This window comes from Dreissena polymorpha, unplaced genomic scaffold (assembly GCF_020536995.1).
Source record: "Dreissena polymorpha isolate Duluth1 unplaced genomic scaffold, UMN_Dpol_1.0 chrUn063, whole genome shotgun sequence".
NCBI classification, from domain to species: Eukaryota; Metazoa; Mollusca; class Bivalvia; order Myida; family Dreissenidae; genus Dreissena; species Dreissena polymorpha.
The window spans coordinates 118,584-131,072 of record NW_026273377.1 but is presented as its reverse complement, the minus strand read 5'-3'; the positions used below and the strand labels follow the sequence as shown (position 1 = coordinate 131,072).

Genomic DNA, 12,489 nt, shown 5'->3' with positions numbered 1-12,489 from the left:
TTCAATTTTTGGATTGAATAGAAAAGTGAAAATGAGGGTTATGAAAATATTATGCAGGATGTTAAACGTTTAACGAAGTATGGACTTCAACTATCAAATCATCCGCTGTGCATAAAGAAAACAATAAACTGTTATTTCACCATAACATGTATGATAGTTTATATTTAATTAAATATAAGTAAAACAACGAAGTGACACGAACAATATTAGAATGGATAACGCGTCCGAAAATTCCACTGCCTTGTTCGAGGAAAGTGTTTGGTACATCACAAGTACCTCTATCGCCATGATTTCGTTAGCTATTTGCACAATTTTGGGGAACATTTTCGTTGTTCATGCAGTTTTTGCAAACAAAGCGCTGAGAATTGTTCCAAACTTTTTCATTGTGTCTTTGGCTATAGCGGATATGCTCGTTGCTGTACTTGTAATGCCTTTTCACATTTCCACCAACATTACAGGAACCTGGGTATTTGGGCAGGTGGTCTGTCAAATATGGCTCACGAGCGACGTCTTCCTTTGTACTGCATCTATTTTAAATCTGTGCGTAATCGCGCTTGACAGATACTGGGCAATTCATGATCCCATAAAATATGCACAAAAAAGAACAATTAAACGAGTTCTTTTAATGATTGGAATCTCTTGGACCCTCAGCGGACTCATATCTATACCCCCTATTTTCGGATGGGGTGGAGACGATTCGGAAAATGTGTATGATCACAATGTCAGGTCTTGCACTCTATCGTCTGACAAAGGGTATGTGCTTTATTCCGCATGCGGTTCATTTTATATTCCTCTGGCTGTAATGACGTTTCTTTACGTACACATTTATATAGCCACGCAACGCAGACTTCGTCAGCGGACGAAGGCGGTGAACAAAACTAAATTGGCCATGATGAACAGCTCGAAGTTAAAGCCGAATTCTACGGGCGGGTTAACGAAAAAAGAAAGACACGAAAGCGAGAGTACAAACGAAGAAGCAAATGATTCAAACAACATTGGTTGCAAAAACGATTTGGCGAGCAGTTCATCGATAGAAGAAAAATCCAAACCGTCGTCAGAAGCAACAACTCCGGCGTTAAAAGTAAAAAATGGGCGAACGCGAAATGGATCGTGTTTATCAAAACGCAACAGTGTCAAAAGGAACCGGCAACTAGATATCGCACGCCAAACACGCAATGGGTCGAACATGACTAATATCTTTGAAGAGAGGCAGAAGATTTCTTTGTCTAAGGAACGCAAGGCAGCTCGGACACTGGCAATAATTATGGTCACCTTCGTCATTTGCTGGATACCGTTCTTTCTCATGTATCTCATCCTACCGTTTTGCGATTCTTGTACCCATCCCGGCATCAAAGTTGAGGTCCTATTCGTGTGGCTAGGCTATTTGAATTCCACCTTAAACCCCATTATTTATACGGTGTTCAACATGGAATTCAGGAAAGCATTCACAGGAATTATTCAGCGATGTCGCGGAAAGGTAACTGGTCGGTCTGGCTTGTTTAGAACGTATGTGTAGAAAAGGGCATCGCTCACAAAATGAACTGTTGTCATAGGTGAATATAGTGCGATACCTTATAGTTTGAAATTATTAAGTGCTTCTAATTGACCTTCAGCATTGATTGTTTATAAAGCGTTTATATGTAAAACTTACACAGTAGATTATATGCATAAGTTTAGTTTTTCATACTGTGCTTTTAATTATGACTATGATACAACATCATTGATATGCATTGACATGTTAATTAATTGCCTCATATTGCGCAATCGCTTACGTTTTGGTGTAAACATAATAAGAGAGTCTATTAATAAAGCATGCACATAATTTTCATCGTTCAATGTTTTAAATTTAATGAAGTGTTTTTACAAAATATGTATAGTGTCAAGTCCAGTTGCTTTGCGATAGACGTGATAAGAATGTATGTACGGGCAAATGGACGACCTCAATCTAAAAAAACACATTAATATACACGCTGATACGGAACATTATTACGCAAGATTCGTTAACATACCTGGGGTCGACTTTAGCAACATTCACAAGGTTGCAAGGTTTATATTTGTAGGTTTGTAGGTTTACACTAAATGACATTTAAGCATAATCATGTCGATTTGCTACAAACAAACAACGTAAAAGTTGTCGATTTATTTCGCAATATTTCTATAACGCGTTTTATTTTTTTTATATCTCTCGTCTAAATGTTACGTGTTGTTTGCAAGGCATTGTTATGCTACGTACATCCACAGGTTATCAGTATAAAAGGTATTGTTTCTAATCAAACAAACACTGTACATATAGCAAACAATAGCAGTTATAAAAACAACATATTTTGAAAGAAGGTTTTCGGTGAAAGAAGTTTTTAACAAATAGTATTTTATAGTTTGGGACCAGTTATACATACGTAACACATTTTAAGTCACGTTTATATAAAAAAAAGTTGTATTTCAAAGTAATTACATACTTCGACACTTCATCAATATTCTGTATAATTAAATTGTATTTAATCAAATATGGCCGCCGTAAAGAGAACACACGAATTAGCATTAATTCGGTAATTCTTGATGCTTTGCAAGTTGATTATTATAACGGTATTATCATACATGTTATTGGAAAAATAAAATATCGCTTCCATAATATAATATCCGGTTCCAGCTATGAAGGTTAAGACATCATTTACCGGTAATGACGCAGCTGTTTCATTGTTTTGTAGCACTATACAATATAGCCTAAAGGTGTTAACGTGATATTTAAAGCGAGTGTATACGATTTAAGTGTCAAAATTATCGCACACTAGCCTCACCATCATATGAATCCAATAAATTAAATATAGATTTATTCAATAGAAATTTATAACGCCGATATCAAATCGTTTTCTCGTATTTGTTGCTGAGCCAAACTTGAGTCCAATTGGCCTAAACTGAATCTACACAGACAGATGGGGGATTTCCTATCATTATTCATGTCTTGTGTACATAAACAGTTTTCGAGCAGAAAATAATATGTTATTTAAAAGAAGTATTTTCAAGAAATACTTTTCAAATCTAACAAATTACAATTGCATGATAATAATAAACAAACATGCATCTAGAGCTTTTCTTACTGCAAAGTAAAAAGCTTGATCATGACGAGTGTTGTCCTCGTGTTTGTAGATTGACCATATGCAATTAAAACACATTTTGCTGATTGTAATATCTACTTGGGTGAATTCATAGCGAGCCCGTTTGAGTTAACACTTTTCCCAATCAGACAATATTGCAGTGTTTCAAGTCTCCTCCTAAAGTAAAGAAGCCATACCGCTATCATAGAAAGTCATTATTTCATCTCACCGTCCTCTATCTCGCTTAAACGCCTATGTGCCAGTTATGGATATTGTAACTCACTTTATTTTATTAGCAATTTCCATGAACTTCTGAACCCTATGTTCAACAATTCTTGTCAAGGAACGTAACGAGCATTACTTGATAATGTAATAATTCTTCAATTACTTTATGCTGTATACAATTACCTGTATGCTTTTATTATATTTCCATCTCGTTAGGAACTGAACTCTTTTGTGACATGCCATTATTTTAACAAAACATATATTGCGCATACACATGGAGATAATAAACCACGAAATTATAGGCATTTTAAGACATAATTCACTGTAGAGCCATACTGTAAGTGTAAAAGAATAAGTTGTAGTGCATTGCAAACTTCCGCTGTAGTGTTGCACATCTACGTATGGAAACAGGACGTTATGAAAGTGAACCGGAAAATGAACGATAATATTTTATCTGTCAGACGTGTGTCGAAAGTTTCAACGCACTAAACCCAAATGAGAAAACGAGCTTCTTGCTCTCAGATGCGTGCTTAATGACAACACGTTCCAGAGCATGTCATGGCAGTTAAATGAAGCGACGCAACAACATATTTGTATATACGATCCATTTAATTTGTGCGCCGAGTCAATTGCGTACCAAAACGTAAAATACCCTGTAATCCATAACTAGAAAACTTTGTATTAAGTACTACGTGTAATGACAATGTTCCCTATGGCATATTTGTGTAAATGTTGCGTGTTTTTTACAGAAAATTAAACAGTTTAAAATGCTATTTCAATTAATTTCCATTTTTAGTCTCTGGAAGGTCTTATCAATTCCTTTCATATATGTGTTGATAATAACATTGGTTCAATACAACTGAGGAGGAGGCAGTGTGAATTTAAAACGTGAGGTATTTTGTACATAATACAATGTAATGTTTTTAAATTACCATTTTAATATATTAACATGTTTTGATAATTTTCACCACTTGCAAATAAATATACGTGTGCTTGTTTACATATGTGATTTGTCTTTGACCAATGTGATTAAAACTAATTTCGATTATTATTTGTTAGCAAGTGAAGTTAGCAAGTAAGCTGGTTGAGCGTTAAGCAATCGATTTGAACACATAATATTAATAAGAGTGCAACACATTTATAATACAAACGTCTAATCAGAGAAAACGAACGCATGCTCTGCATATTTATCATTCTATCTAACTATTGTTTCATTTTTTTTATTGTTGCGGAAGGTAAACTTCAAAAATCGCGCCTTACAACCATGTATATCATTCGGGAATTTGATAAGGCCCGTATTCATGAATTGGAAAACAACGTCATTTAAAATACTAGTATATTTTGGATTCTGCACCCGAAGAAACTCTTTTAATTTTTTACTGCGTTCGACCTTTTACCAGAGGTTATATGCAAAAAGGTAGCCCCTATGTTCAAGTACTAGCCGTTGGATAAAGAAAAGGTGTCAAATAAACATAACGTTTATTAAATTGGCATATTATATTCTATTAAATCATTTAGGTGCGGGATAAAATGTGTTAACGCAACGATACGGTCAGTACCAACTGAGCATGTGCAATACAACAACAACAACAACAACAACAACATTTATTAGCTTTTAAGCATAAAATTGCTTTTTAGCCAAATGTATAATATACACGTGTAAAAACATGGATGATAATAATTATGAGAATAAGGTAATAATTATGAAAACTATGCAATGGAAGAAGTTAACAAATATTTTTCTGATTTATAACCTAAGATATGTTCCTTTAACATCGATAATGACAGTTGGTAATAAAATCATGTGACACAAATATTTTACTGATTTATAACATAAGATACGACACAAATATTTTACTGATTTATAACATAAGATATGTTCCTTTAACATCGATACTGACAGTTGGTAATAAAATCATGTGACACAAATATTTTACTGATTTATAACATAAGATATGTTCCTTTAACATCGATAATGACAGTTGGTAATAAAATCATGTGACATAGAATACATTATTTTGCGAAATTCTTTTCACTTTAACATTGATACGTATCAGTGCTCATCGAATTCTGAGAAAAAAATAGTCTACTTAGATTAATTAATGTGTCTCTAAATTGTTCCGTAAACATTTCGCATTATATATGTATTTTGAAAGATTAATGATTTCTTTTTTATTTTGTGTTCCCATTAACATATCAAACTTATTTAATGTTGGCCATGCTTGATAATATGACTTTAAATATGTTTTTCTTATATCTTTGTATAATGGACATATTAATAAGAAATGATATTCACTTTCTACGACATTTAGATTACAAAATTTACATTTTCTGTTATCACGTGCAATATTGTGGTATCGACCTCGTTCTATTTCTAATCTGTGTGATAGTAGGCGGAATTGAGTTAGTGCTATTTTAAATTTCTTCGTTGTAATGATATCCAGGTATGGTTCGGTATTAAACGTGTTCTTCGTGCGGCAGTATGTGTTTAGTCTTGACGAATTAATGCTTTCACTGTACCAGTGTTGTTTATAGTGATCAAATAATCGTTGTTTAATTAGATTATAAGTGTATGTTTGTTCAGATTTTTCTGTCAGGGTTTCTTGTTCATTCCATACATAAGTTAAACCTAGCTGCTCGAGTATTGATTTGATTTGATAAGCCCAATTTATATTGTTGTATGTTATGTTTTGTTCTGGTGTCATTGAACATGAAGAGTATGTTATTTTTTATGAGATTATCATTCGTACATGATATTAATTTAAGCCAATATTTAAATATGTGTAATTTACGTATCACTGATAAAGGGTATCGTCCTAATTCTCTATACAGTGCTGATAGATTTGTTGATTTGTTGACACAAAGGATTTTTCTTTAAAATTGTGTATTTATAATTTCTAATTCTTTTCCTGAATCATGTCCCCAGATTTCCGCAGAGTAATGAAGAACGGGGGTTACTAATTTATCAAAAAGGTTTAATTTTTCTTTAGTAGGGAATTCATATTGGTTTACCACAGAAAAAAGGCGATGAAGTGCTCTGTTACCGTGTTCTTATATTGATTTTATTGTTTTATACCAGTTTCCGTTTTTGAATAAAGTTACACCCAGATATTTGAATGATGCGACTATTTCCAACGGTTCACCATATAAAGTAAAGTTAAAACTTGTTTCTCGGTTACTTTTTTCAAAAATAACAACTTTTGTTTTACTAATGTTTATTTTTATTTTGTATGTATTACAACAGTTTTCAATGTCATTTAACATAAGTTGGGCTGATGTGGGTGAAGTTGAAAATAGGACTTGGTCATCGGCATACGATAATAAAAAGAATTTTATATCGTCGATCGATATGATTCCTTCAATATTAGAATGAATATTTTCGATAATGTCATTAACGAACATCATGAATAGGATGCTTGAGCAAGGGTCTCCTTGTTTAACACCAGAGTATGAATTGATATATTCGGATATTTCATTGTTTAACCGGACGGCTGATTTCACCGACGAATACATCGCTCTGAGTGTAGAAATCATTTTAGTGCTTATTTGTTCGGTGATTAACTTTTGCCATAGTAGTGAACGATTTATACTGTCATAACATTTAGCATAATCAATGAAAATGCAATATAATTTTTGACCAGAGTTTAACACTTTGTTGATTATACTGTTCAGTATAAAGATACAGTCGACTGTGCTCTTTCCCTTTTGGTAACCAAATTGACAGTCAGATATAATTTTGTTTTCATCACACCATTTAGTCATTCTGTTTAAAAGTACCTTAGAATATATCTTCGATAAAATATTTTTTAATGTTATTCCACGGTAATTTTTGGCATCGCTCGGATCTCCGCCTTTAAATATTGGTATGATGTAACCCACTCCCCAGCTTTCAGGATATTGTGCAGTATCAAATATTGTATTGAATATGATTTTGAGGTACGGTTTAATAGAATTGTATGCTGTTTTAATTATTTCAGTTGAAATATCATCAGGTCCACTAGATTTGCCATTGTTTTGTTTGAAAACTGCTTGATATATTTCCGACTCTGTGATTGGTGAATCGAGTTGTTCAATTACGGTTTGTTGTGTATTTAAATTATGTTCGTTTATTTCATTATCTATATTATCACTTGGTTCGTTTCCGATTAAGTCATTAAAATCATTGAACATTTCGTTAATTTTAGGTTGATTTGCATTTTTATTATTAGGTTTATAGCATTTTTTGAGTGTTTTCCAAAACGTTCTTGGTTGTGTTTTTGCAATGTTATATAACCTCGTGCTTTCATTCATTTTATATCTATATTTTGCTTTTCTTCGAATAACATTATAATTTGTTCTGTAATGTACAAATTGTTGACTATTTAGGTTGGACTTATTCTTATTAAAGTTGTTCTTTGCGTTACGGAAATTGCATTTTGCGGTTCTACAAGTATTATCAAATCATTCTGGCGGTTTTTGATGCGGCTTTTTATTGTTATTAATCGTAAACACTTTTCCAAATGTCTGAACGCTATGTTCGTGTAAAAATTGTGTAAGAATATTAATTTGATTATTAACATTAGTTTCAGTAAAAATTGTATTTAATACATGTATATTTTCATCTATTAACAAGTTAAATTCTTGTGATTTGTCATTATCAAATATTATTTTTAATTCTTGTTGTTTGTTTCCTTTTTGTTGTTTTGTAAGTTAATATTATTTACCGTTAGAAAACTAAAATAGAGCCCAGCATGATCCGAGAATTCAGTCCAATCAAGTATTTCAAATTCATGAATGACATTCCGATGGAATATGTCGTGGTGTGTTAGTAAATAATCGGTTACGCTAAGTCCACGTGTTGAGGTGAAAGTGTAATTACCTGTTCTATCTCCGGGCATACGACCGTTAGCTATGATATGGTTGGTTGATTTGCACATGGAGATTAAAGCTCGGCCTTGAAAGTCAGTTATATGATCTTCATTCATTCGCTTCGGAATGTGTCCAAAATTTAGTTCACTTGAATTTGTATTAACGTTGTTATAATCATCTAAATGTTTATTGTATTCTAATATATCGGATAATAAGCCAGATCTTGAATTTAAATCTCCTACGATAAATGTGTATCCTAAGGTGTAATATTGTTCTATGTTATTTTCAATTTCTTCGAAAAAATCAAAATCTACATCTTTTAAGACTTTTGAACTAGGTGGTGGAATGTAAGTACAACAAATGTAAACATCTTTATCAAAATTTAACATTTTGCTATCTAATTTTAACCATATTATGCCATAATCATTTATTTTTACAATTGATATTTTATCTTTTAAAGCAGTTTTAAAATAAACAGAAATACCTCCGGCTTGTCGGCTTTTTTTAACTCAATAAGATTTATGTCCATAAATATGTCTGCTTTCAAAGTTTTGTATGTTTAAATTTTGCACTCTTTTTTTGTTGGCACCGCATGTAGAAAGAATATTCGATTTCGCGAGGCTCAAATTACCGGACGGCTCTAACTGTTTTCAAACTACCTGTCACAATTTGCACGAGTTCTTCACTCGCTTCGGGTGGGTCGCATACATATGTTAACCGATAGGGAGCCCTTGCTTAAATGCACGCCATAATTGCAAACATGTCATCGACTTAATCGTTAATTGATTTAAGCAAAAGGTATCATTTTGTATAAAATTGTGCCTTTTGTAGATGCAGTATTATTATGTGGTTGCATCACACTACGTACAATGGAAAAAGGTGTATCTTTACGTCAACTGATGAACAAAACACAGCCTGATATTGATATTCTTAAAAAACGAATGCATACATACATACAGTGCTCTTTATATTTCAGCGATGTGAATATAGTGTTTATGCATATTTGTAGTGCTGTTTCTAACATGAACCCGAAAATGTGCTCTGTAAAAATATTTTGATATAAAAATCATTTAGTATATGGTATTTGTTGCATTGCATGTCTAACTGTTTTAAAATTTAGATTTATAAAAAAAATATATAGTATTTAGTTGCTTGATATAAGTTCAAAAGCAGAAAGTAGTACGGGGTTAAGGCAGTATGAATACTCCTTATTGATTATAAAATAGTTATATTGATTTTGTATTGAAGTACTATTTTATTACTTATTCTTCTGCCTTTGTTATGTCCCCCAGTCTATATTGGGGGACATATTGTTTTTGCCCTTTCTGTTGGTTTTTTGGTTGGCGTCAAACTTTAACATTGGTCATAACTTTTGCAATATTAAAGATAGCAACTTGATATTTGCATGCATGTGTATCTCATCGATCTGCATATTTTGAGTGGTGAGAGGTCAAGATCAAGGCCATTCTTCAAGGTCAAAGTGTTTCACAAACACATCTTAATTACTTTTATATTTTTTAACATTTATTCTATTAAAAAATACATGTTAAACCGTACTTACTCGTGGTAATTAAACAAAAACATCGTGTGATTATTCTCATAACTTTTATTTCCGTGGTTATTTTTTACGGCAAATAAAACTTGGATCGTTTTTATCGTGTTTGTGGATAAGTCATATACAATTTAAACAAAGCATGCTGCATTGTAATATCTACTTGAACGAATGATAAGAGAGTCATACTGATATAATGGTTTCTTTTTATCAGGCATTCATCGTCTCATTCGAGAGTAAAGAATCCATGCGTCTATTATAGTCAGCCACTATTTTATTTCATTGACACATATCTCGCTAAAAAAGCCAGCGTGTCACTATGGATATTTTATATATTGTATTTGTATTGTATTGTATCAGCAACTAGCACGGACTTCTGAACCATATGTTCAATAGATCTTTTCAGGGAATGTAACGAGTCATAAAGTGCAAATATCATTATTCTTCAATCACAAGACAATTACCGGTATTCTGTCATAACATTTCCATCTTTTTTTTATAGTCAAATCTCTTGGGGGACGACATTAATTTTACAACACATGTTAGACACATACAGGAAGAGAACATGGGAAAATTAACAATACTAATATGGACAACACAATAATAATAACACAATTACATGTTTCCAAAATAGAAAGAAACTCACTTTAGATCAATATAATGTATAAATAATATTTAATCACCTATTGATATTATGAAATCGTGATTGTATATTATGCCTGATATAAACATTTTGACGTTAGCTTCGTTAAACATAGGATTTCATGCTTAAGCGGACCCACGAAATATTAACGAATATAAATGTTTAAATATAATATAATAGAATAATAATAAAATATATTTAATATAAATGTAATAATAAAATGGTGATTTTTGTAATGCCTGATATTACACTTTTGGCCTTTACATTTGTTAAGAATTGAAGATCGTGGTTGTGATTACCCGCAACAATGTACAAATAACGAAATTTAGTGTTTGATTACTAATTTTTGTTTCACAGCTAATGGATACTATTCTATTATTTCAAAATCGAAGATAAAAAGTTTCAAGTGTTGTTATGCTAAAATGTTGAAGAAACTGTTCGAAAAACGAAGTGAAAATATTGCGTCTGGGCGAGTTTTATGATAATTAAGTATTATGTAGAAGCGAATGTTTGTGTGTTGGCTTAGTTTGAAATGTCAAAATCTACTTGATCATGTAAATTCCAATAAAACTGACATTTCAATCGCAGGTGTTTGCTTTGATGATAGATAAATCCCGATCCTAAAACAATTAAAATCGGTTTTCGATTCATTCTAGCCAGGGTAACTGTTTATATGTTTTACGGGGAATCGGTGTGAAAGCTTGTGCTTTCAACTTCACCATACATTCTATATTGGCAACACTTATACTTTCCAATTAAGATTTCTAGATTGGAAGTTAATAAAATAAAATCGGATATCTTCAAGAGCAATTGTAATGACGACCTATTTGTCATATCACCGCATTGATATCTGCCTGATATAACGTTGCCTGATATATAGAGAATAACAGGTTACTGTCCCATCGTTTTGTAATATATCAGGCGAGGCTTAGAATAATATAACGGCGAGGCTTGCCGAGCCGTTATTTTATTCGTGCCGAGCCTGATATATTACCAAACGATGGTACAGTAACCTGTTTTTCTGTTTATCATACCAAATTTTCGTAAAAATCTGCAAAACAATCCATTTCTTTATATTTAAAATGTACGGATCCCGAGTGCAATTTAAGATTTATTTACCCATTTACCTTTTGCAGTGCGGGCTGTTGTGATTTTTTTTTTAAATAAACGTTTTTTTGTGATTTTTGACTTTAAACTAGAATAAAATATGAACGTTCTTGGTATCAAATTGTTTGTTTTAATGAACCTGATTCATGTTAATAGAAATTGTTGACTTAATTGCCAATCCCACGTAGCTCCAAACATTGACTGATATAAGAACTCTCTGTTGACCATAATATAAAAAATATATCAGGCAACGTTATATCAGGCAGATATCAATGGGATGGTATGATAAATTGTTTATATCATGGTCAATAGGAAGTTTTTATATCAGTCATGCGTGGAGGATGGTCATATTACTCGGAATCAACTATAAAGTAATCATTTTTAGCAAAATCGAATCAGATTAATCAAAACTAACAATTTGATACCAAGATGTAATATATTGTAAACACAAAATGCAACACAAATAGCAAACAAACATTTTTTTACAAATATTAAGCGCGCGTGCTCATGACGTAATTATAAACAAGTCAAACGACAAAAGTCATATTCTTTCCCGCTAAAATTGCAGCTTGTCAGCGATTTTTTCATTGTTTATTTTAATCGGGGACTTAAAGGTATGATAAACAGAAAAACAGGCAACTGCCTGATCATTTTGTAATATATCAGGCTCGGCTTGAATAAAAAAACGGCTCGGCAAACCTCGCCGTTATATTATTCTAAGCCTTGCCTAATATATTACAAACAGATCAGGCAGTAACCTGTTATTCTCTATGTCTACATACTGCACATCCTAAGCATCGTGCCGCTGGGACACTGAAAACAAGACAAAACAACAATAGCCGTATAATTAGTATATTCCTTTTTTAACATGTTTTTACTATCATAAAAATTGTTAATTCACATTTCATAAACACCATGACTCAATTGGAAACACAGCTAGTTTTGCGATCAGTCTTTCATCGTCTGCAATTAGAATGGCACTAAACAATGGGATATACCACTGTTTGTATTTGTTTCTCGAT

General features: G+C 32.3%; 1 protein-coding gene across 1 annotated transcript; it reads left to right on the top strand.

Annotated features, from left to right (window-relative positions):
- Window positions 1–211: 211 nt before the first annotated feature.
- LOC127863935 (tyramine/octopamine receptor-like) lies at window positions 212–1,516 on the top strand. Its single transcript, XM_052403618.1, has one exon. The coding sequence runs from the start codon at window positions 212–214 to the stop codon at window positions 1,514–1,516; it is 1,305 nt and encodes a 434-aa protein (XP_052259578.1).
- The last annotated feature ends 10,973 nt before the right edge of the window (window positions 1,517–12,489 follow it).